Raw genomic sequence first — 26668 nt, 5'->3', positions numbered from 1 at the left:
TCAGCTCTGACGCTTGATGGATGTGGCATGGCTTGCAAACTATTACAGACAGCTGAGAGCTGCCCAGTGACAAGCTAAATAACTTCTGTGCTCGCTTCGAGGAAAGGAAAACTGAAACATGCATGAGAGCATCAGCTGTTAAGGACGACTGTGTAATCACGCTCTCCACAGCTGGTATGAGTAGACCTTTTAAACAGGTCAACATTCACAAGGTCGCAGGGCCAGACGGATTACCAGGACGTGTACTCGGAGCATGCACTAAAAAACTGGCAAGTGTCTTCACTGACAATTTCAACCTCTCCCTGTCTGAGTCTGTAAGACCACCATAGTCCCATGTTTCAAGCAGACCACCATAGTTTCTCTACCCAAGAACACTAAGATAACCTGCCTAAATGACTACCGACCCTTGGCACTCACGTCTGTAGCCATGAAATGCTTTGAAAGGCTGGTAATGGCCCACATTAACACCATTATCCCAGAAACCCTAGACCCACTTCAATTTGCATACCGCCCCAACAGAGCTACAGATGATACAATCTCTATTGCACTCCACACTGCCCTTTCACACCTGGACAAAATTAAGACTGCTATTCATTGACTACAGCTCAGCGTTCAACATCATAGTGCCCTCAAAGTTCATCACTAAGCTAAGGACCCTGGGACTAAACACCTCCTTCTGCCACTGGATCCTGGACTTCCTGACGGGCCACCCCCCAGGTGGTAAGGGTAGGTAAACAATACACTGATCCTCAACACGAGGGCCCCTCAGGAGTGCATGCTCAGTCCCCTCCGGGAATCCCTTTTCACTCATGACTGCACGGCCAGGCACGACTCCAACACCATCATTAAGTTTGCCAATGACACAACAGTGGTGAGCCTGATCACCGACAACGGCGCCACAACCTATACGAAGGAGGTCAGAGACCTGACCATGTGGTACAAGGACAACAACCTCTCCCTCAACGTGATCAAGACAAAGGAGATGATTGTGGAATATAGGAAAAGGAGAACCGAGCACACTCCCATTCTCATCGATGGGGCTGTAGCAGGTTGAGAGCTTCAATTTTCTTGACGTTCACATCACCAACAAACTAACATGGTCCAAGCACACCAAGACAGTCATGAAGAGGGCACGACAAAACCTATTCCCCCTCAGGAGACTGAAAAGATTTGTCATGGGTCCTCAGATCCTCTACAGCTGCATCATTGAGAGCATCCTGACTGGTTGCATCACTGCCTGTTATGGCATCTGCTCGGCCTCCGACCGTAAGGCACAACAGGGAGGAGTGCGTATGGCCCAGTACATCACCGGGGCCAAGCTTCCTGCCATGCAGGACCTCTATACCAGGAGGTGTCAGAGGAATGCCCTAAAAATTGTCAAAGACTCCAGCCACCCTAGTCATAGACTGTTCTCTCTGTTACCGCACAGCAAGCGGTACCGGAGCGCCAAGTCTAGGTCCAAGAGGCTTCTAAACAGCTTCTACCCTCAAGCCATAAGACTCCTGAACAAGAATTATGGCTTCTACCCCCAAGCCATAAGACACCTGAACACTAATTAAATGGCTACCAAGACTATTTGCATTGCCCCCACCCCCCCTCTTCTACACTGCTGCTACTCTCTGTTGTCATCTATGCATAGTCACTTTAATAACTCTACCTACATGCACACTGATATTTCTCTGTACCGGTACCCCCTGTATATACAGTGCCTTGCAAAATTATTCAACCTATAATTTAAATTGATTTTAATTTGGATTTCATGTAATGGACATACACAAAATAGTCCAAATTGGTGAAGTGAAATAGAAAAAATTGCTTGTTTTTAAAAAAAAAAAGCAAAAAAATGGAAAAGTGGTGTATTCACCCCATTTGTTATGAAGCCGCTAAATACGATCTGGTGCAACCAATTGCCTTCAGATGTCACATAATTAGTTTGATTGCACACAGGTGGACTTTATTTAAGTTTGACATGATATGTCACATGATCTCAGTATACACCTGTTCTGAAAGGCCCCAGAGTCTGCAACACCACTAAGCAGGGTGCACCAAAAAAATATCAGAATCTTTGAACATCCCACGGAGCACCCATTATTAGAAATGGAAAGAATATGGCACCACAACAAACCTGCCAACAGTCGGCCGCCCACCAAAACTCATGGACCAGGCAAGAGATGAAAGATAACCCTGAAGTAGCTGCAAAGCTCCACAGCGGAGATTTGAGTATCTGTCCATAGGATCACTTTAAGCCATACACTCCACAGAGCTGGGCTTTATGGAAGAGTGGCCAGAAAAAAGACATTGCTTGAAGAAAAAAATAAGCGAACACGTTTAGTGTTCGCCAAAAGGCACGTGGAAGACTCCCCAAACATATGGCAGAAGGTACCCTGGTCAGATGAGACTAAATTCTTGAGGGAAACCTGTTTCAGTCTTCCAGAGATTTGAGACTGGGGCGGAGGTTCACCTTTCAGCAGGACAATGACCCTAAGCATACTGCTAAAGCAACGCTCGAGTTGTTTAAGGGGAAACATACAAAATGTCTTGGAATGGCCTAGTCAAAGCCCAGACCTCAATCCAATTGAGAATCTGTGGTATGACGTAAAGATTGGGGGTGAATGGTTATGCACGCTCAAGTTTTCTGTTTTTTTGGTCTTATTTCTTGTTTGTTTCACAAGAGAAAATATTTTGCATCTTCAAAGTGGAAGGCATGTTGTGTAAATCAAATGATACAAACTCCCCAAAAATCCATTTTTAATTCTAGGTTGTAAGCCAACATAATAAGAGAAATGGCAAGGGGGGTGAATACTGTCGCAAGCCACTGTAGCCTCGCTATTGTTATCTTACTGCTGCTCTGTAGTAATTTGTTATTATATTTCTTACTAATTTAAAGTATTTTGTTTACTGCATTGTTGGTTAAGGGCTTGTAAATGTCTACACCTTTTATATTCAGAGCATGTCAATACTTTTTTGTTGCACCTTTGGATGAGATTACAGGCACGAGTCTTCTTGGGTGTGATGCTACAAGCTTGGCACACCTGTATTTGGCGAGTTTCTCCCATTATTCTCTGCAGATCCTCTCAAGCTCTGTCAGGTTGGATGGGGAGCGTTGCTGCACAGCTATTTTCAGGTCTTTCCAGAGATGTTCGATCGGATTCAAGTCAATAAATCAAATGTATTTATAAAGCCCTTCTTACATCAACATCAGCTGATGTTACAAAGTACAGTGCCTTTCCATTCACCTTCACACTCCTGGGCCAGACTACACTCAATCATAGGACCTACTGAAGAGATGAGTCTTCAATAAAGATAGGCAGACCATTGCATAAAAATTTAGCTCTATAGGAGAAAGCCCTTCCTCCTGCTGTTTGCTTAGAAATTCTAGGGACAATAAGGAGGCCTGCGTCTTGTGACCGTAGCGTATGTGTAGGTATGTACTGCAGGATCAAATCGGAAAGATAGGTAGGAGCAAGCCCATGTAATGCTTTGTAGGTTAAAAGTAAAACCTTGAAATCAGCCCTTGCCTTAACAGGAAGCCAGTGTAGAGAGGCTAGCACTGGAGTAATATGATCACTTTTTTTGCTTCTAGTAAAGATTCTAGCAGCTGTGTTTAGCACTAACTGAAGTTTATTTAATTCTTTATCCGGGTAGCCGGAAAGTAGAGCATTGCAGTAGTCTAACCTAGAAGTAACAAAAGCATGGATAAATTTTTCTGCATCATTTTTGGACGGAAAGTTTCAGATTTTTGCAATGTTACGTAGATGGAAAAAAGCTGTCCTTGTAACAGTCTTGATATGTTGGTCAAAAGAGAGATCAGGGTCCAGAGTAACGCCGAGGTCCTTCACAGTTTTATTTGGAACGACTGTACAACCATCAAGATGAATTGTCATATTCAATGAAGATATCTTTGTTTCTTGGGACCTAGAACTAGCATCTCTGTTTTTGTCCGAGTTTAAAAGTAGAACATTTGCCGCCATCCACTTCCTTATGTCTGAAACACAGGCTTCCAGGTAGGTCAATTTTGGGTCTTCACCATGTTTCGTCAAAATGTATAGCTGTGTGTCGTCCGCATAGCAGTGCAAGTTAACATTATGTTTCCGAATGACATCACCTGCGCTCAGGCTAGGCCATTCAATGACATTTAGAGACTTGTCCCGAAGCCACTCCTGCCTTGTCTTGGCTGTGTGCTTAGGGTCGTTGTCCTGTTGGAAGGTAAATCCTCTCCCCAGTATGAAGTCCTGAGCACTGTATAACAGGTTTTCATCTGTTCTTTGCTCTGTTCATCTTTTCCTCGAGTCTGAATAGTTTTCCAGTCCCTGCTGCTGAAAAACATCCCCACAGCATGATGTTTCCACCATGCTTCACCGTAGGGATGGTGCCATGTTTCCTCCAGACGTGGCGCTTGGCATTCGGGCCAATATTGGTTTCATCAGACCACAATATCTTTTTTCTCATAGTCTGAGAGTCTTTTAGGTTCCTTTTGGCAAATTCCAAGCGGGCTGTCATGTGCCTTTTACTGAGTAGTGGCTTCAGTCTGGCCACTGTACCTTAAAGGCCTAATCGGTGGAGTGCTGCAGAGATGGTTGTCCTTCTGGAAGGTTCTTCCATCTCCACAGAGGAACTCTAGAGCTCTGTCAGAGTGACCATCAGGTTCTTGGTCACCTCCCTGACAAAGGTCCTTCTCCACCGATTGCTCAGTTTGGCCGGGTGGCCAGCTCTAGTCAGAGTCTTGGTGGTTCCAAATTTCTTCCATTTAGGAATGATGGAGGCCACTGTGTTCTTGGGGACCTTCAATGCTGCAGAAATGTTTTGGTACCCTTCCCCAGATCTGTGTCTCGACACAATCCTGTCTCGGAGCTCAACTTCGAGTCTCATAGCAAAGGGTCTGAATACTTGTAAATAAGTTATTCTGTTTTTTTGGTTATAATACATTTACAAAAATATCTAAACTTGTTTTCACTTTGTCATTATGCTGTAATGTGTGTAGATTTGAGGAAATTGTTTTATTTAAAATGTTTTAGAATAAGGCTGTAACGTAACAAAATGTGAAGGGGTCTAAATACTTACCGAAGGCACTGTCCATAAAAAAACGTGACCTGGATTTGATAATTAAAGTCAGAGACCTATTTCCATTGTGGTATGACACATTACAGAGATACAGAAATGAAAAATGGTTCTACTGTTCACTCATTAGCCAGCTTTTGACATCATTTTTTGGGTAATTACAATCTTGTGATTTTGTGATTACAATCTTGTCTCATCGCTGCAACTTCCCAATGGGCTCTGAAGAGGCGATGGTCCAATAATGCGTCCCCCAAAACATGACCCACCAAACTGTGCGTCTTTACACACATTGCTTAACCCAGAAGCCAGCTGCACCAATGTGTCGGAGGAAACACTGTTCAACTGATGACCGAAGTCAGCCTGCAGGGGCACGGCCTGCCACAGGGAGTCACTAGAGCGTGATGTAAAGCCCCCCCGGCCAAACACTCACCTAACCCGGACGACAACTGAGCACCGCCCTATGGGACTCCCGGTCACGGCCCCACTAGGGAAGCCTTGACATTATTTTTTTAAACAAATCAAATCCAATTTTATTTGTCACATGCTTCGTAGACAACAGGTGTAGACTAACAGTGAAATGCTTACTTATGGGTCCTTTTCCAACAATGCAGAGTTAGTGACATAAATTGTGACACGAGGAATAAATACACAGTGAATAACAATAACAATTAAAAATCACATGGTTATATACAGGGAACACCAGTACCCTTATTCATGTCACTTGTTAAATTCACTTTAATCAGTGTAGATGAATGGGAGGAGCCAGGTTTAAGAAGGATTTATAAGCCTTGAGACAATTGAGACATGGATTGTGTATGTGTGCCATTCAGAGGGTGAATGGGCAAGACAAAAGATTGAAGTGCCTTTGAACGGGGCATGGTAGTAGGTGCCGGATGTGTCAAGAACTGCAATGCCATTGGGTTTTTCACGCTCAACAGTTTCCCGTGTGTATCATGAGTGGTTCACCACTCAAAGGACATCCAGCCAACTTGACACAATTGTGGGAAGCATTGGAGTCAACATGGGTCAGCATTCCTGCGGAACACTTTCGACACCTTGTAGAGTCCGTCCCGATGAATTGAAGCTGTTCTGAGGGCAAAGGGGAGTGGGGATGCAACTCAGTATTAAGGTGTGCAGAGAAAGAAAGTAAACATAATTGGATAGGTACCTGGAGACTAAGTCTGATAATTCTGGGGGCTATATATAATATTTTTTGTTACATACACTGGATCAAATCACATTTTATATGTCACATGTGCCGAATACAACAGTTGTAGACTTTACCATGAAATGCTTACTTACCAGCCCTTAACCAACAATGCAGCTGTAAGAAAATAGAGTTAAGAAAATAATCCCAACAATGCAGGGTTAAAACATTTTAGTTAGCATTTCACAGTAAAGTTTACAACTATTGCATGTGACAAATAAAATCTAAAAAGTAACACAATAAAATAACAATAACGAGGCTATATACAAGGAGTCCCGGTACTGAGTCAATGTGCAGGGGTACGAGGTAGTTGAGGTATTGAGGTCAAATCAAACTTTATTGGTCACATACACATGGTTATCAGATGTTAATGTGAGTGTAGTGAAATGCTTGTGCTTCTAGTTCTGACTATGCAGTAAAATCTAACAAGTAATCTAACAAATTCACAACTACCTCATACTCACAAATACACACAAATGTAAAGGGATGAATAAGAATATGTAGCGGTGATTTACCACTTTTCATTGCGGACACTGCTGTTGCAATCTCCTCAGGTGTAAATTCTTATTCTAGACAGTCATGGGAGTCTGTATCAATTGAAGGCATATTCAAGCCATTAAAGAAGGAGTCAATCAGCAAAGGGTCTTGAGGGGATTCAGTAAAATTGTTTGAATTGATCATTGATCTCTTTATGTATAACTGTGGTGGCACCAGACGGGGTCCTTATCTGTGGAATTAAACGTGAGATTTACAGATTTTTTTAATTAAGAGTTTACTGGTCTTGTCGCCTTGTTCATACACTTTGTATCAAGCTCACAAGAGTAACTGTTCAGCTTGCCTGGTAGAAAGCTCATCAAATTCAGATTGGAGTAGTTGGCGCTCTTTATGCAGATCAGAGGAAGGATCCGAAGCATACTTCTCATCCAATGTGGCTATGGACCCGCTCAGGTCCTGAAGTCGCTGAGAGCGAACTCTGTTTTGGTTGGCTGTATAAGAAATAATTTGGCCACGTAGGTTTGCTTTGAGACACTCCCATATGGTAGATTAGGACATACCTGGTGTTGAATTAGTTTCTAGGAATAAGGTGATTTCAGAAGAAATGAAATTGACAAACTCCTTATCTGAGAGTAAAATGGGGTTGAGGCGCCATTGATAACACATAGGAGGTCTCTGGGGAAACTCTAGTTCAAGCACTAAATCAAATCAAAATCTAATCAAATTTGTTTGTCACATACACATGGTTAGCAGATGTTAATGCGAGTGTAGCGAAATGCTTGTGCTTCTAGTTCCGACATTACAGTAATAACCAACGAGTAATCTAACTAACAATTCCAAAACTACTACCTCATACACACAAGTGTAAAGGGATAAAGAACATGTACATAAAGATATATGAATGAGTGATGGTACAGAGCGGCATAGGCAAGATGCAGTAGATGGTATCGAGTACAGTATATACATATGAGATGAGTAATGTAGGGTATGTAAACATTATATTAAGTAGCATTGTTTAAAGTGGCTAGTGATATATTTTACATCAATTCCCATTATTAATGTGGCTGGAGTTGAGTCAGTGTGTTGGCAGCAGCCACTCAATGTTAGTGGTGGCTGTTTAACAGTCTGATGGCCTTGAGATAGAAGCTGTTTTTCAGTCTCTCTGTCCCAGCTTTGATGCACCTGTACTGACCTCGCCTTCTGGATGATAGCGGGGTGAACAGGCAGTGGCTCGGGTGGTTGTTGTCCTTGTTGATCTTTATGGCCTTCCTGTGACATCGGGTGGTGTAGGTGTCCTGGAGGGCAGGTAGTTTGCCCCCGGTGATGCGTTGTGCAGACTTCACTACCCTCTGGAGAGCCTTACGGTTGTGGGCGGAGCAGTTGCCGTACCAGGCGGTGATACAGCCCGACAGGATGCTCTCGATTATGCATCTGTAGAAGTTTGTGAGGGCTTTTGGTGACAAGCCGAATTTCTTCAGCCTCCTGAGGTTGAAGAGGCGCTGCTGCACCTTCTTCACGATGCTGTCTGTGTGGGTGGACCAATTCAGTTTGTCTGTGATGTGTACGCCGAGGAACTTAAAACTTACTACCCTCTACTGTCCCATCGATGTGGATAGGGGGGTGTTCCCTCTGCTGTTTCCTGAAGTCCACAATCATCTCCTTAGTTTTGTTGACATTGAGTGTGAGGTTATTTTCCTGACACCACACTCCGAGGGCCCTCACCTCCTCCCTGTAGGCCGTCTCGTCGTTGTTGGTAATCAAGCCTACCACTGTAGTGTCATCCGCAAACTTGATGATTGAGTTGGAGGCGTGCGTGGCCACGCAGTCGTGGGTGAACAGGGAGTACAGGAGAGGGCACCCTTGTGGGGTCCCAGTGTTGAGGATCAGTGGGGTGGAGATGTTGTTACCTACCCTCACCACCTGGAAGCGGCCCGTCAGGAAGTCCAGTACCCAGTTGCACAGGGCGGGGTCGAGACCCAGGTTCTCGAGCTTGGTGATGAGTTTGGAGGGTACTATGGTGTTAAATGCTGAGCTGTAGTCGATGAACAGCATTCTCACATAGGTATTCCTCTTGTCCAGATGGGTTAGGGCAGTGTGCAGTGTGGTTGAGATTGCATCGTCTGTGGACCTATTTGGGCGGTAAGCAAATTGGAGTGGGTCTAGGGGTCTAGGGTGTCAGGTAGGGTGGAGGTGATATGGTCCTTGACTAGTCTCTCAAAGCACTTCATGATGACGGAAGTGAGTGCTACAGGGCGGTAGTGAATGGTGAATGGTCAGAAATAACAATACTCTCGTAAGTACACTGCCGAAGGTTAGGCAGAAGTTTTTTGTCCAAAAAGAAGTAATCAATCCGGGAGTATGTTTGATGAAGATGAGAATAAAAGGAATGCTGTCTATCTGTAGGATGTAGGAAACACCAGGCCTCAAACATAGCATATTTCTGAAGAAAGGATTGAATAAGTAGGGCACATTTAGATGGGCCTGTAGTTGTTCGTGAGGACTTGTCAAGAACTGGGGACATGTTACAGTTGAAATCCCCCTAAAATCAACAAATGAGAATCTAAATTGGGTATAGCAGATAAAAAGGAAGAAATTAAACTTGTGTCATCCTAATTGGGAGCATAAACACTAGCCAAAACAAGAGGGGTAGAAAATACCGGTTACTATGACGTATCGTCCCTTAGGATCAGCAATAACCTCAGAAGCTAAAAGGGAGTAGCTTTATCAACCAAAATAGCAGCACCTCGTGATTTACTATGAAAGTTAGAGTGGAACACTTGACCAACCCAGTCCTTACGCATCCTAAAATGCTCACCAGTCCACAAGTGAGTCTCTTGTAGAAATGCAACATTTTGCATTCAAACCCTTTAAGTGTGTCAACACCCTTTTACGCTTCACCGGATTATTAGCCCTTTTGATGTTCCATGAAATGTACTTGATCGCATTATTCCGGCCCCTCTGGGCATTCCCGTTATTCAACCCTGTCATTAGAGCATAGAATGGAAACGCAATGAGCGCCCAAAAACCCCAGAATAGAGTAATAATGTACGGTGGTAGATGTTTGGAAAAAGTACAGAAACATAAACTAAAAAGACAGAATGACAACATTAGAACTGAACAATTCAACCCCCCCTCCTCCCATCCCAGACAATACCTCCCCAAACGAGGTACAAGCCTAAATAGAACATGTTCTCTTCGCACAGTATGTCTGTGAGAGTGCGGCCTTAAACCTAAACCCACAGTCCCGCTCTTTAAAGTCGCGTTTTGTTAGTGGATCAAACAGCAAAAAGAGAGAGATTTTTTTTTTTAAGTGAATCCCTTGTGTAAACGAAATTACAAAAGCACCACTTGTAGATGTGTATAATTATATTCCCAGTCTTATAACAGGCATTGAAATAGAAAGTAAGTAAGGAAATCGTAATAAGACAATCAATAATAATAATAATAATAATAGTTGTCTAGTTGACGCTGAGACAGCTTACAACCAATACCAAAAAACTACGTGTGCGCAACGTTGAACGTTTGCTGGGCATAAATGACGCTCAAAAATTGAAGTGAGACCCCAAAAAAACGTGTAGCCTCGGGAAGCATTTACTGTTTACTGGGTCAATGCAAACGGATGCAGTAAACAAATAACCAAAAATATTTTGAGACACTGTGTAAACAAACTGAGTAGGTGAATATGAGAGCCTAGAAACACAGGAGTTAAAACCTTAATACAATGAAATTAAAATGAGTGAATGCTTGTAAGGCAAGCACACTAGATGATCAAAACATTAGATCACATCAAATAAGCCTGAATGGGTTCGCCAACTATACAAGACTAGCCTGTTATAACTAAACATAATTGTACCACAAGTGGGTTACTTACTATCCACAGTTCGCACGCAACAGTTGCTGAACTATAAGCAAGTTCAAGACTTCCTAATGTGACGTTGAATGTGAGCCATAGCCTCATCCGGAGACTCAAATGTGTAGTCTTTACCGTCATGAACGGGCCGGGAATCGCAGTCCATACGTCATGGTCCCATAGTAGTCGTTTGGCCTGTCTGAAAGCTGCGCGCTGCCTGGAAACAGTGGGGGAGTAGTCCTGGTAGATGGAGAAGCTCTGTCCGTGAAAGCTCAGAGTGGTATTGCGGGCTCGTCAGAGAATCTCCATCTTCTCATGAACAAAATGCACTCGAAGAATTATGTCACGGGGCCTCTCCCCATCCCGGGGCTTTGGGCACAGCGACCGGTGGGCACGATCAATCAGGGGCTTTTCATCTAAGGCAAGAACATCCTTCAGCAGCCCTGAAACTAAATCCGTGGCGCGAGGCATTTCCGCTGACTCTGGGACCGATACAAGTCTCAGGTTATTGCGGCGAGAGAATCCCTCTAAACTCACACAGCTCTCCTTCACCTTTTTCAAATCCGCAGCTAGGCGTTTCACTTTAGCCTCCAGGGATGTAGTTAAGTCGGAGACATTGGTAGCGGAGGTCTCCAGTGCTGCAATCGTTGTAGTGTGTGACGCCGTTGTTGCTTTGACTGATGTGATTGCTGGCACCGTCTCGTTCCGCAGGATGGTTAAATCTGCTTTTAAAGTATCAGAAACCTCCTGTATTCAGGCCTCAATCGTAGCAACCACCTCGGTTTTCATTTCAATTATCTCAGAGCATAGTAGTTTGATGGCTTCGAGAATGTTCATTTCAGCGCCGCCAGGCCAGGCCGCACCCCCGGGTAAAGTGTGAGTCCCCGGGTCCTCAGACTCAGGAGAGTGCGGTGATGAGAGTGGGTCTTGTAGGCCGGGTTTTCTCAAAGTCATGCTTTTGGCCTTATGTTTCGTCGACATGCTGACTTTCGGAAGCAAAGTAGTCTTGGTTTTTACGGAAAGGGATCACCAAACTAGTATTTGAAAATAAATACGGTTCTGCTGCAAAATTCACGTAAACTTTAAGAATACCACAGGACCAAACGGAAAACACGTCAGTCTCACATGGCGTCCCTCCAATTCCCCCCTGATTTGCATTTTAATGAGGGAAATAAGTATTTGACTCCCTCTCAACCAGAAAGTTTTCTGGCTCCCAGGTGTCTTTTATACAGGTAACGAGCTGAGATTAGGAGCACACTCTTAAAGGGAGTGCTCCTAATCTCAGTTTGTGACCTGTATAAAAGACACCAGTCCACAGAAGCAATCAATCAGATTCCAAACTCTCCACCATGGCCAAGACCAAAGAGCTCTCCAAGGATGTGCAAGAGAGTCAGTGCTACGAAAAAAAGAGGGTCAATGCAAATAGTCCAGATAGCCATTTGATTATCTGTTCAGCAGTGTTATGGCTTGGGGGTAGAATCTGTTCAGCAGCCTTTTGGTTCCAGACTTGGCGGTAGCAAAGAGATAGGTGCAGTGAAATGTGTTGTTTTGCAGGGTCAGAAATAGTAGTACGGCGTCCTTGGAGCCAATTAGGGATAAATGCCTTGCTCAAGCGTACGTAAACTGATTTTTCAGCTTGTCGCCTTGGGTATTTGAACCAGCGAGCTTTCGATTACTTCTCCTTTACTCTTTTTGTCTCTCTTAGGGTCCTCTAGGCAAAATGAGTGATCCAGGACTGCCTGGCGAGCCAGGGGAGAAGGTCAGTCACGAGTACTCACCACATCCTACTCTTATCACCCTCTGTCCTCATTCTAACACTGTAACATGGTTGTCTGTCCATTATAATAAGTCAGTCTCTCACTTCCTACACACACTTACATACCTAGTGAATGCAATGATGTTTCTGTGATGAGTCTGTGTAAATTACAAATTAGTGAATAACAGCACAGTTACTGTATGTAGGCTTACAGCTCACACACACACACACACACACACACACACACACACACACACACACACACACACACACACACACAGGCAGAAACATATCTGTAACATTAAGGAAACCCTGCCCTCAAGATTGTGTGTGTGTGTATCAGGGAGCACTCGGAGCCATTGGTAACATCGGAGAGCAGGGACTAATGGGACAACGGGTCAGTTTTTCTGTCATTCTCTTCTTAAAATTAATTTCTCCTGATCGTTTTGTGTTTTGTTAACCATCAAATGTCAATCTCATTCACTGCTTGTGCTCTGTGTGTAGGGAGAGCCAGGGCTTGAGGGAGAGGCCGGTGCTGCTGGTCCTGATGGAACAAAGGTATGGACTGAGACAAATCTGAGTCATTGTGTGCGTCCAAATGGCACCCTATTCGCTATGAGCCCTGGTCAAAAGTAGTGAACAATTTATTTTTATGAACTTTGTTGCTGTCATTATTCTGCTGTCTTTTGTGAGGTAATGGTCAGGTTGTTTATGGTGTTTTGAAACAACCAGGCAAAAACATATCTGAACAGATAAAAAAATATATACAGTATATTATCAAGCAGAAACACCTCTTTATCTGATGACTCTACAACCAGAGAAACTGTTTACACCCAGAAATATGACATCATTATGACATTCCATGCCACATTATGCCTGCTGGTTTCACCAGCTCTCTTTGCAGGTCATTCCGTTTTTTGTTGTTGTATTGAGCTCCCCAGTTGAGCCCATGCTGTTCTGTTTTATTAGGGTGAAAAGGGTGACATGGGGCACGAGGGCGACAAAGGAGAGAAGGGTGAAACCGGAATGAAGGGAAAGGAGGGCCAACCTGGGAATCCTGGACTCATAGGCATCACAGTGAGTGACAAACATAACCAAACACCCCCACACACACTCAACCAGGTTGATTATTGTTCTCAATTGCTTGGTAAATAAAAGCGTTATATGGCTACAATATGTTGACCCGACACACTACACTAACTGTGACTGGGTTGTAGTTGTAATAAATACATTTGATTTAATTACCACAAATTCCATGAAAAACGATAGAACGATAACCCAAATAAATAGCCTATGTATAGCAGCCTAGAAGCCTGTATAGCAGCCTCTGGCGGTGGTGAGAATGATGAATAAGCTGCGTGTGTGCACTGCGGAGGCCGTCAGAGACTTGACCGCTTTGGCCAATGAGAACGTTGAAAAATAAACACCAGCAGTTCCTGTCTAGCCTTATAAACAACATGAGCTTGTTCACAAGCTTTAAAGGCACGACCGCAGTGGACCAGACTGCAGCGCAGTCCGATTACAGAGAGCTGGTCAGAGCCTCTCATTCCGAGATTCAAGGGAAAAAGACATTCGCATCCGGTGCCAACGCTTCTCTCTCCCGTGCGCCTCCACTATCAATGGCTTTAGGGAATTTGTTCACAGTGGGGGACACGCAAGCTGAGACCACTGCTTAACTGTACACATCTCCAGTTCTTGACTTGACTCTTACTAGCTCAAAAGTATCGTGGAGCCCCTGCAGCTAAAAATAAACTGTACTGGCACCCAAAATGAGTACCGGAACCTATTTCAGGTCAAGTACTGTTCACTGTATCTCGGCAGCATGTGAGAGGGGGTTTAGCCACATGAACCTCATCACACCAACAAGATCTAAGATCGAAATTCACCGTGCGTCTGCATTGATGTTCATAAAACTCCACGAACCCCCTCTTCCACAGTGGAACCCAGAACAATGTGACCACTTGGTTACGGTGAAACTATTCTGTTAAGGAAACCCAAACCAGTTTAGCCACAGCAAAACCCAAGGAGCCTGACCCTCTCTGGGAGTATTTAGCCTATATTGGCTGAGACGCAGGAACTGTTGTAGCTTAATAATACATTAAGGTTATAGTTTATTACGATGCATGAATACACCACACCAAAAGTTACATTTGGTGGCTGTTTCAAAACAAATTTCCTGCAATTCTAAGTAGTAATGATTTATGTTCAATATTTGGTCAATTGATTTGATGTTTGTTTAATCTATGCAAATAAATTATATGAATTGATAGTTCACCCCTCTGTTTTATTTTATAATAGCATATTGTAATCGTGTTCAAGCTAATCAAATCATAGTTTATTTATGATACAGCGTAGTGTAAGCTACACAATACAATGAAATAGCTACTCGCAACTAAAGCTCTTGTCACGACTCCGACCGAAGGACACTCCCCTTCCCGTTCGGGTGGCGCTCGGCGGTCGTCGTTGCCGGCCTACTAGCTGCCACTGATTATTTTCTCCCCCTCCTTATGTGTTTATTGAGTACACCTGTTTTGAGTTGGTTATAATTAATGAGGCTTTATTAGTCAGCCGGCCCGCCTGGTTCTTTGTGCGGGATTGATTATTGTAACCCTGGTGTTTGCATTAGATGTACATGTTTGTGTATTTAGTGCTAGACTGTTTTCGTTTCCCTGTGTCTGGGGAATTTGGTTTGAGCACACGTAAGTGGGGTGACCGTAGTTCACCGTGTGTGCATTAAAAAAAGCACTTTATTGAACTCTGCTTTCCTGCGCCTGATTTCACTCTTACGACACCCAGGACCTTACAGCTCTCCTCGCAAACAGTGCAATGATATTAAGCTATATGTATTTGTATTTACTCCACTTGGGAGGCCCCGAGTGGAGTAAATAGTACAAGTTGAATTGTAAAAAAAGAGTGGGCAGGATATGTGCTTTAATTAAAACAAAATACAAGGCTGACAGTTTGTTAACCCCATTTGCTCTAATCCGTTTATGAAACAGTAATTCAAGAAGATCTAAATGCATATTACCATGAAACTGATTGAGATCAATCAAATCATTGGCATGCAGATGCAGTTTGGACATTTTACTGGTAGAACGTTGTAATGCTGGGAATCGAGAAGCAGGTGAAGGTGGAACGTTTTTAATATAACAAGTATCATGGAGAAAAAACCTAAGGGAGTGCCAGATAAAGGGAAGTAATGAAAGAGGTGCGCGTATTGATGAATGCCAGGTATGCATAATGATGGTTCCCAGGACCGGTGGTTAGTAAACCGGCTACGTCAAGCGCAGGAGGGGAGGAGCGGGAGTAGGGGTGACATACATGAATAATTATCATTCACGGGTTACATTATTTTGCGCTCCCTCACCTAGAAATATTTCACAACACCATTGTCTATCTCTGTTAAATCTTGTCATATGTAGCTATTCAGCTGAAATGTCTATTTCTCAGTCTGTCTCATATCTCCACTCCAGGGACAAGAGGGTAAATCCGGCAAGATTGGTGAAAGAGGCAAACCAGGAAGAAAGGTATTCTTATCAACCACAGATTTGATTTCACTTATTATTTTCCATTGCTAGATCAAAACATGGTCCAGAACCCTGCGATACCTATTATACCTTTATAGATGTATCTTTGTTTACAGTACTTGTATATCAAGTAATTTTACTGTATAATGTTTCATAATATCATACCAATTATATGTGTATGTTGTAGGGAGCCAAAGGCCATATGGGTCATCTTGGGGAGACGGGACGAATCGGAAAGACTGGGCCAAAAGGGTTTGTGGGACCGAAGGGCTCAAGAGGAACCATTGGACCTGTGGTAATGTGGACCTGTAGTATTGCAGACAGTGAGATCATTTTCTGGGCCTGTATTCATAAACCGTTTCAGAGGAGGAGTGCTGATCTAGGATCAGTTTTTCCTTTTAAATCATAATGTATAAAATTACATGGGCAGGGGGCACCTGATCCCTCACCTTTAGAAACAAAGGAACCTAAAAGAGTTCTTCAGCTGTCCCCATAGGAGAACCCTTTGAGGAACCATTTTGGGTTCCATGCAGGACCTTTTCCACAGAAGGTTATACATGGAACCTAAAAGGGTTCTTCTATGGGGACAAATGAAGAATCCCTTCGGCAGTAGGGATGCGTGGGCAAAATCAAGCCAAGCCCCACTAAAGCCAGCCATATTACAACCTACACTATATGTGTTCTGTAAATTGCATTGTTTGCTGTTAATTCATATGCCTTGCGACCATGATATATAGGCCTAAAGGCCGAGACAATGAGAAGCCAGTGGCAGAAGTTATTCAACCACACCATTGTTTTTTCACACCGGATAGAAACCTCTGTCCAGTGAAGTCCACAATGCATATTGCATGTAACAGATAGTTACATGACCTACAGCATGGTTAAGCAAGTTAATGTTTAAGCAAGTTAACGACATTTTCAGACCACTAAACAACTATTGATTTATAACCACAGAGTTACTGCAAGTCGCATAAAAAACAGGAGCTGCCTCCACTATTCCAGCACCATGTTGCGTGCGTGTTCGTGCAAGTAGTAAAACATGTTGACTCACCCTACTTGTCGAGAAACGCCAATGGCATCCTCTCTTTCACGTTGACAAAACGGTCTATCACTCTGTCATACAGTACATACATTTAGTTTTTGTTGTCCTAGGCTACTTGGCTAAAATGCTTGCCTGCTAGCCTAACTTCCATTCATGGGAAACGTTAACTAGTTAACAGTAGTCTTCTACATCTAGCTTGAACTTCAACCCTCTCAGGCCAGGGGCACAACAATGTATGAATTAATGGTTGGATCAGAATTGCTGTTATCATCATAGGCCAGTATTGAAGGAAAATTATGAAACACAGAGTAATACATTATTTTATGTGTCTTTGTGTTCCCTATGTTCCCTTGGAGTCCATTAATACACGGCACTACCCTTTCGGAAGTCTTTTTTTTGTCTAGATCAGCACTCCTGCTCTGTGATGCTTTATGCATATGGGTCCTGATGTTAGAACTAGAAGGTAAAACCCAGTAAGAAGTCAAGCAGTCAGAGCAAAAACCATATTTAGGTTTGACCTTCATTGACATCTGAAGGCTAATCACTTTAGATGGGTAATGTGGTTATTTGCAGTTTTAGTTACAGTGTGACCAAACCCTCCCTCCCTTCCTCTCACAGGGTCCCCCAGGCAGAATGGGTAAACAGGGGGAAATGGGTCTAGCAGGTTACGAGGTAAGTCTACATATTTATTTACCTTTATTTAATCAGGGACTCACCATTGAGACCAGTGTCTCTTTTACGAGGGAGGCCTTCATATACAGTCGTAACCAAAAGTTTTGAGAATGACACAAATATGAATTTTCAAAAAGTCTGCTGCCTCAGTTTGTATGATGGCAATTTGCATATACTCCAGAATGTTTTGAAGAGTGATCAGATGAATTGCAATTAATTTCAAAGTCCCTCTTTGCCATGCAAATTAACTGAATCTGCAAAAAAACACATTTCCGCTGCATTTCAGCCCTGCCACAAAAGGACCAGCTGACATCATGTCAGTGATTCTCTCGTTAACACAGGTGTGAGTGTAGATGAGGACAAGGCTGGAGATCACTCTGTCATGCTGATTGAGTTCGAATAACAGACTGGAAGCTTCAAAAGGAGGGTGGTGCTTGGAATCATTGTTCTTCCTCTGTCAATCATGGTTACCTGCAAGGAAACACGTGCCGTCATCATTGCTTTGCACAAAAAGGGCTTCACAGGCAAGGATTTTGCTGCCAGTAAGATTGCACATAAATCAACCATTTATCGGATCATCAAGAACTTCAAGGAGAGCGGTTCAATTGTTGTGAACAAGGCTTCAGGATGCCCAAGAAAGTCAAGCAAGCGCCAGGACCGTCTCCTAAAGTTGATTCAGCTGCGGGATCGGGGGCTGGATGGCCTGGTGTCAAGAAGGGCAGCAAAGAAGCCACTTCTCTCCAGGAAAAACATCAGGGATAGACTGATATTCTGCAAGAGGTACAGGGATTGGACTGCTGAGGACTGGGGTAAAGTAATTTTCTCTGATGAATCCCCTTTCCGATTGTTTGGGGCATCCGGAAAAAAGCTTGTCCGGAGAAGACAAGGTGAGCACTACCATCAGTCCTGTGTCATGCCAACAGTAAAGCATTCTGAGACCATTCATGTGTGAAGTTGCTGCTCAGCCAAGGGAGTGGGCTCACTCACAATTTTGCCTAAGAACACAGCCATGAATAAAGAATGGTACCAACACATCCTCCGAGAGCAACTTCTCCAACCATCCAGGAACAGTTTGGTGACGAACAATGCCCTTTCCAGCATGATGGAGCACCTTGCCATAAGGAAAAAGTGATAACTAAGTGGCTCGGGGAACAAAACATCGGTATTTTGGGTCCATGGCCAGGAAACTCCCCATTGTCAATAAAAGCCTTTATAATTAATAACTTAATAACTAGCTTATAATTAAACTTCGGTATTCCATAGTAACATATGACAAAAATATCTAAAGACACTGGAGCAGCAAACTTTGAACATTAATATTTGTCATTCTCAAAACTTTGCCACGACTGTACTGTACAATTTCATAAAACACAGACATTTTTTAAAATATAAAACAAAATACAGATTTTGACCTGTTCCTTGAGCTCCAAATCTCTCCAGTAACCCTTTAGTCACACCGTGCTAGTTTGTTAAAACTGGGTTACAGTAATGTACTGAGTAAAACTGTTCCCGCAACGCACTTCACTCCTAATGCTTTTGATCACACTACTTAGGGACAGTTTGAAATTTAGGGGAGAGTGGTCTAACAATTTTTCTTTGCTTTGTGGAGGGTTGTGTGTTTTTTCCCTGGTTTACATTCACCCTTTTGGAGGTTTTACTTTAGAATTCCATCCTAGACAAATGTCCTTATCTGCTTGCATGGGCCTCCCCTATATTAAAGTGTTTTGATATTGCCCTTATGCACTATGCTTTTCCGCGGGCTAACTATACTTCAGGTCAATATAGTCTACCAGTCTGTCTATCCTGCCCTCTATCCACCATTCATAGTGACAATAGTGGTAGGTGGATCGTTTGTCCAGATCGGGAATAGGCTAACTACACTGAACAAATATATCAACGAATCATGCAACAATTCCAAAGATTTTGCTGAGTTACAGTTCATATAAGGAAATCAGTCAATTTCAATAAATTCATTAGGCCCTAATCTATAGATTTCATATGACTGGGAATACAGATATGCATATATCACCCACCACTGCGACCTGTATGCTCTAGTCGGTTGGCCCTCGCTACATATTCGTCGCCAGACCCACTGGCTCCTCTATAAGTCTATGCAAGATAAACCTCCACCTTATCTCAGCTCACTGGTCACGATAACAACACCCACCCGTAGCACACGTTCCAGCAGGTATATCTCACTGATCATCCCCAAAGCCAACACCTCATTTGGCCGCCTTTCCTTCCAGTTTTCAGCTGCTTGTGACTGGAACGAATTGCAAAAATCGCTGAAGCTGGAGACTTATATTTCCCTCACCAACTTTAAATATCAGCTATCTGAGCAGCTAACCGATCACTGCAGCTGTACATAGTTCATCTGTAAATAGCCCATCCAATCTACCTACCTCATCCCCATACTGTTTTTAATTTACATTTCTGCTCTTTTGCACACATTATCTCTACTTGCACATCATCATCTGCTCATTTATCACTCCAGTGTTAATCTGACAAATTGTAATTCCTTGCTACTATGGCCTATTTATTGCCTACCTCCTCATGCTTTTTGCGCACACTGTATATAGACTTTATTTTGTTCTACTGTGTCATTGACTTGTTTATTTTGTTATTGGCTTGTTTATTGTTTATTCTATGTTATTCCATGTGTAACTCTGTGTTGTTGTCTGTGTCACACTGCTTGTTCTCAACTAGCCTACCTGGTTAAATAAAGGTGAAATAAAAATAGAATAAAAAAGCCTTTCCTCCATCCCTGTCTGTCTATATAGGGTCATCAGGGACCCCAAGGCCCTATTGGGCGTCAAGGATCAAATGGTGAAAAGGTACACCATTCCCAACACATTATGTCTAACTCAGAAACTAGCATCTATGTTTACAATGCCTAACTACTGTATGTCTAACTCAGAAACTACACTGCAAGCATCATGTAAGGCTAATGTTGCTTTGTCAACTTAATGTTGGGGGTGCAGGCATACAGGCATATAGTGCCATCAGACAATATTCACACCCCTTAAAATGTTCCACTTTTTGTTGTGTTACAGCCTGACATTAAAATGGAATACTGGCCTACACATTGTGTCACAGGCCAACACACAATAACCCACAATATCAAAGTGGAATTATGTTTTTGGAAATGTTTACTAATGAATAAAAAATAAGTATTGAAACCCCTTTGTTATGGCAAGCCTAAATAAGTTCAAGAGTAAGTTGCTTAATAAGTTGCATGGACTCACTCTGTGTGCAATAATAGTAACATAACTAACATGATTTTTGAATGACTATCTTACCTCTGTACTTAACACTATACAATTATCTGTAAGGTCCCTCATTTGAGCAATGAATTTCAAACACAGATTCAACCACAAAGACCAGGGAGGTTTTCCAATGCCTCACAATGAATTGCACCTACAGGTAGATTTAAAAAAATAAAGCATACATTCAATATCTCTTTGAGCATTGTGAAGTTATTTCTCTTTTGGATGGTGTATCAATACACCCAGTCACTACAAAGGTACAGGCGTCCTTCCAAATTCAGTTGCTGTAGAGGAAGGAAACTGCTCAGGGATTTCACCATGAGGCCAATGGTGACTTTAAAACAGTTACAGAGTTTATTGGCTGTGATAGGAGAAAACTGAGGATGGATCTACAACACTAAAGTTAAACTGCAAAAACATGTGGCAAAGAAATTACCTTAATGTCCTGAATACAAAAAGCTTGGAGCAAATCCAACACAACACATCACTGAATACCACTCTTCATATTTCCAAGCATGGTGTTGGCTGCATCATGTTATGGGTATGCTTTTAGGATAAATCGTGTTCGGTCTGCTTTTAGGATAAAAACCGTGTTCAGTCTGATTTCCAACCGGCACTGGGAGACAAATTCACCTTTCAGCAGGAGAATAACCTAAAACACAAGGCCAAATCTACACTGTAGTTGCTTACCAAGATGACATTGAATGAGTGGCCTAGTTACAGTTGTGACTTAAATCAGCTTGAAAATCTATGGCAAGACTTGAAAATGGCTGTCTAGCCATGATAAACAAATCAACTTGATAGAGCTTGAAGAATTGTTTTAATAATAATGTGCAAATATTATTATTTACAGCTGTAATCGCTGCCAAAGGTGATTCTAACATATTGACTCAAGGGTGTAAATACTTAAATAAGATATTTCTGTATTTCATCTTCAACACATTTGCAAACATTTCTGAAAACATGTTTTCACTTTGTCATTATGGGTTAATCTATGTAATCCATTTTAAATTGAGACTGTAACACAACAAAATGTGGAATAAGTCAAGGGGTATGACTACTTTCTGACGGGATGGTATATCAGACATTTGTAAAAAAAAAAAAAAAAGTGTTTAGCAAATCGCGCTTGCTGCCTCACTGATGTGATTCTTCTGCACCCACTGTAGTGCATCTAATATATTACAGTGGGTTACATTCAACTGTGCCTGACGGGCAAAAGAAAAATGGACACTTGTGGTCTTGTTTGAACATAATGCTACCCTATTTCTCTATCAACATGTCTCTATCTCAGTCTGTTATGTAATAGTGTGTATTAACATCAACCAGCTGTCTGGATCTACATTTGAACTCAATGTTTCCCATTTGAACCATGAAACAAAGATCCTTTAACACAACTCTGCAGTTATCCTTTATATTCCCCAAGTCTGCTTTAAGTGTATTGCCTAACAAACAACAAATCAACCCTGGCTAAAGCTAGTCATTTAAGCATGGCGTAAACACTGCAAAGCTTTTATTTTGCAGAGTGAGAGAGAGAACCTTATCTCACATCATCTCACATCATGCACTGATGTGATATGTTTTTGACATGTGAACACACATCTGACATGTGTACACAGTTACAGTAGGATCATTCAGGACACTAACCAACAATCTTTGAAGAAACAGTACACTTTCAGTGAGCAATCTGTGAGAGGTAAATTGTATTGTCTTCCATTGAATGGCTCCACTAACATTGTTTCTTTTTATTAGGGTGAGCAGGGGGATGATGGGAAGGTTGAGGGTCCTACTGGTCCTCCAGGCGACAGAGTGAGTTACTCACTATTATCTTCTCTCATCTTTCATTACTAATCCCAATACGGTTCTGAGGGTCTTTTAATATCAACGTATTCTTCTGTTTATGATCAGGGTCCTCCAGGAGACAGAGGAGAGAGAGGGGAGTTAGGGGATCCAGGATACCTAGTAAGTGTTATGAATCTGCATTTCAACAAACCAGTCAACCAGCTGATTGGTACAGAAATTCCTGACCAATTGCATTTCAGTAGCCTGGAATAAACTCTCTCATTGGGTAGAATTTTGACACTGACACCTACCTGTAAAATATTATAGCAAGAGATCCACTCGGCTAGAGCGAGATGGATTTTGAAGAGTAAAATCAAAATGTGTGTGTGGGAAGAGACATCCGGGCAGGGTATATTTGCAACAACTTCTGAATCTTTATTTCTTCAGGGGGAAATATCTTCACTCTCAGACTAATTTATTGGATGCTGCAATGATTTTCTGTTCCCACTGACACACTTGCACGCTCTCAAATTCAATTTGGGCACCCTACACAACATGTGTGATGTGTTTTATATGCGCTTTGCAACTGATGTCATATGGGGCCTTTACAAGCTGTCGGAATTATCTGAAGTTCAGAGTTTTGACTGAAGTTTCACTTGAACGAAACTCCAAGTCATAATTACAAGAGTGAAACTCTGAGAACATTTTGTTATCCAAGTGGCCGAGTTGTTCATTCACCACTGACCATTCACCTTTTCAACCTAAACATGACAACAAATCTGTTTTTTTATAATTACAAAAAAAACTGTGTTTGTTGTTCGCAGTAGCATGTCTTGTTGTAATATCCCCAACGTAGGTGTTAGTTTCACCAATGAAGGATTCAAGCTTTAAGCAAGCTAGCTAACTTTATTATTAGCAACATTAACTAGCTTATTTGGGTTTTTAGGTTTTATTTATTTGCACCAAAGAAAACAAGTGAGATACATAACACTACAGATAAAAAAAAAACTGCATGGAGGAGACTAAGTCAAATGTATTTATATAGCCCTTCGTACATCAGCTGATATCTCAAAGTGCTGTACAGAAACCCGGCCTAAAACCCCAAACAGTAAGCAATGCAGGTATAGAAGCACGGTGGCTAGGAAAAACTCCCTAGAAAGGCCAAAACCTAGGAAGAAACCTAGAGAAGGAACCAGACTATGAGTGGTGGCCAGTCCCCTTCTGGCTGTGCCAGGTGGAGATTGTAACAGAACATGGCCAAGATGTTCAAATGTTCATAAATGACCAGCATGGTCAAATAATAATAATCACAGGCAGAACAGTTGAAACTGGAGCAGCAGCACGGCCAGGTGGACTGGGGACAGCAAGGAGTCATCATGTCAGGTAGTCCTGAGGCATGGTCCTAGGGCTCAGGTCCTCTGAGAGAGAGAAAGAAAGAGAGAATTAGAGAGAGCATACTTAAATTCACACAGGACACCGAATAGGACAGGAGAAGTACTCCAGATATAACAAACTGACCCCAGCCCCCCGACACATAAACTACTGCAGCATAAATACTGGAGGCTGAGACAGGAGGGGTCAGGAGACACTGTGGCCCCATCCGAGGTCATCCGATATGGCCCCATCCGATATGAGATACTAATAATATTACTACACAGATCATACACGTAACGTTAGCTAGCAAGCCAACCAGCTATTGTTAGCTAGCTAGCTAACAGTTAGCTTTAACTTGAAATGAAAACGACTTTCTGAAAACAATAGAAACATATCTGAAAATGTAGCTACAGTTGAAGTCAGAAGTTTACATACACCTTAGCCAAATACATTTAAACTCAGTTTCACAATTTCTGACATTTATTCCTAGTAAAATTCCCCTGTTTTAGGTCAGTTAGGATCAGAACTTTATTTTAAGAATGTGAAATGTCAGAATAATAGTAGAGAGAATGATTTCAGGTTTTATTTCTTTCATCACATTCCCAGTGTGTCAGAAGTTTACATACACTCAATTAGTATTTGGTAGTATTGTCTTTAAATTGTTTAACTTAGGTCAAATGTTTAGTGTAGCCTTGCACAAGCATTTACATTTACATAAGTATTCAGACCCTTTACTCAGCTGAAACACCTTTGACAGAGAATACAGCCTTGAGTCTTCGTGGCTACAAGCTTGGCACAACTGTATTTGGGGAGTTTCTCCCATGCTTCTCTGCAGATCCTCTCAAGCTCTGTCAGGTTGGATGGCTAGCGTCACTGCACAACTATTTTCAGGTCTCTCTGGAGATGTTCAATCGGGTTCAAGTCCAGGCTCTGGGTGGGCCACTCAAGGACATTCAGTGTGTGTTCTTTTGCCCATCTTGATCTTTTCTTTTTATTGGCCAGTCTGAGATATGGCTTTTTCTTTGCAACTCTAAAACTAGACACTCTAATGTACTTGTTATCTTGCTCAGTTGTGCACCCACGCCTCCCACTCTATTGGTGTGCTGTGCCTTTTTTTCTGCACACATAGTGTTACATGTTCCTTCCAAACAACGCAACTGTAGTTTCATCTGTCCACAGAATATTTTGCTAGTTGCACTGTGGAACCTCCACATGCACCTTTGCAAACTTCAGACAAGCAGCTATGTTTTTTTTGGAAAGCAGTTACTTCTTCCGTGGTCTCCTTCACTTCAGGCAATGCTTCTTGTGAATAGCAAACTCAAATTTTGTGAGTTTTTTTTTTAGGGCAAAGCAGCTCTAACCAACATCTCCAATCTTACCTCATTGATTGGACTGCAGGTTATCTAACTCCTGGCTCCAATTAGCTTTTGGAGAAGTCATTAGTCTAGGGGTTCACATACTTTTTTCAACCTACACTGTGAATGTTTAAATGATGTATTCAATATAGACAATATCAATATAGTCTAGTAAGCACCATTGTACAGCGACTGTGCAGGTGCCTTATTTTGCGCAGAGGGAGGGAGCTCCCGTTTCACTTTGTTCATGGTGCTGGCCAGACTTCTTCTTTGTAAGCAGGTCTGACTGATGAGAGGAGGGACAAAGGAGGAAAAACAATTTTAAAAAATGACACGCCCTCCTAAAACTGGTTATAAATCCAGTTCTGTTTGTGATGTTAAGATTCTAACAACAACAGTGTGTTATAGACTATTTTAGGAAAAGTAAAGGACGGGGGGGGCATGACTTTAAAAATGTATGAGCAGTCAAAATGGATGATTTAACGGTTCTAGTGTTTGTATTTGTATTTATTATGGATCCTCTTCCTGGTGTCCTGCAAAATTAAGGCAGTTATACAATTTTACAAGCATTACAATACATTCACAACACACTGTGTTCCCTCAGGCACCTACACCACTACCACATATCTACAACACAATCCATGTGAACATGTGTGCATGTGTCTGTGCCTATGTGTGTGTCTGTGCCTATGTGTGTGTTGCTTCACAGTCCCCGCTGTTCCATAAGGTTTATTTTGATCTGTTTTTTAAATAACATTTTACTGTTCAAGTAAACAAGATGGCCATAATGCTTCATGACATTGTCAGAAAGCTTATTTTCTACAAGTTATTTAAAATATGCTGAAAAAAATGACGTCAAAGAATTACAACAAAGTTTCAAACAAAAGGAAAGTTCTTGGCAGGGAAATAAAGAATTTGATTAAATGTGGGTTTTGACACTTATGTAGCTGTCATAACCAGCCATAAAATAATGCAATATGTCACAACATGTGTAAATATTTATTTATTTATATTTATTTTATTTAACCTTTATTTAACTAGGCAAGTCAGTTATCAACAAATTCTTATTTACAATGAATGCCTACCCAGGCCAAACCCTAACCCAGACGACGCTGTGCCAATTGTGCGCCGCACTATGGCACTCCTAATCACAGCGGGTTGTGATACAGCCTGGAATCAAACCAGGGTCTTTAGTGACAGCTCTGTCACTGAGATGCAGTGCCTTAGACAGCTGCGCCACTCGCCACCCCACTATAAATGGGTCATGACAATGTTATGGCTATATTA

At 42.2% G+C, this 26668-nt stretch overlaps 1 protein-coding gene across 3 annotated transcripts in view; it reads left to right on the top strand.

Annotated features, from left to right (window-relative positions):
* The window catches only part of col27a1a (collagen, type XXVII, alpha 1a), a 221135-nt gene that overhangs the window by 151123 nt on the left and 43344 nt on the right, over positions 1-26668 (top strand). For all 3 annotated transcript variants that reach the window (XM_024381218.2, XM_024381219.2, XM_024381217.2), the window contains 10 exons: positions 12316-12369; positions 12710-12763; positions 12871-12924; positions 13336-13443; positions 15840-15893; positions 16081-16188; positions 17554-17607; positions 20388-20441; positions 22623-22679; positions 22779-22832. In XM_024381218.2, the coding sequence (XP_024236986.1) occupies positions 12316-12369; positions 12710-12763; positions 12871-12924; positions 13336-13443; positions 15840-15893; positions 16081-16188; positions 17554-17607; positions 20388-20441; positions 22623-22679; positions 22779-22832 (651 nt within the window). The remainder of the gene's footprint in view (positions 1-12315; positions 12370-12709; positions 12764-12870; positions 12925-13335; positions 13444-15839; positions 15894-16080; positions 16189-17553; positions 17608-20387; positions 20442-22622; positions 22680-22778; positions 22833-26668) is intronic.

The sequence above is a fragment of the Oncorhynchus tshawytscha genome, linkage group LG20 (genome assembly GCF_018296145.1).
Source record: "Oncorhynchus tshawytscha isolate Ot180627B linkage group LG20, Otsh_v2.0, whole genome shotgun sequence".
In the NCBI taxonomy this organism is placed as follows: domain Eukaryota; kingdom Metazoa; phylum Chordata; class Actinopteri; order Salmoniformes; family Salmonidae; genus Oncorhynchus; species Oncorhynchus tshawytscha.
The sequence above is the reverse complement of the archived record's forward strand: the minus strand, read 5'-3'. Positions and strand labels throughout refer to the sequence as shown.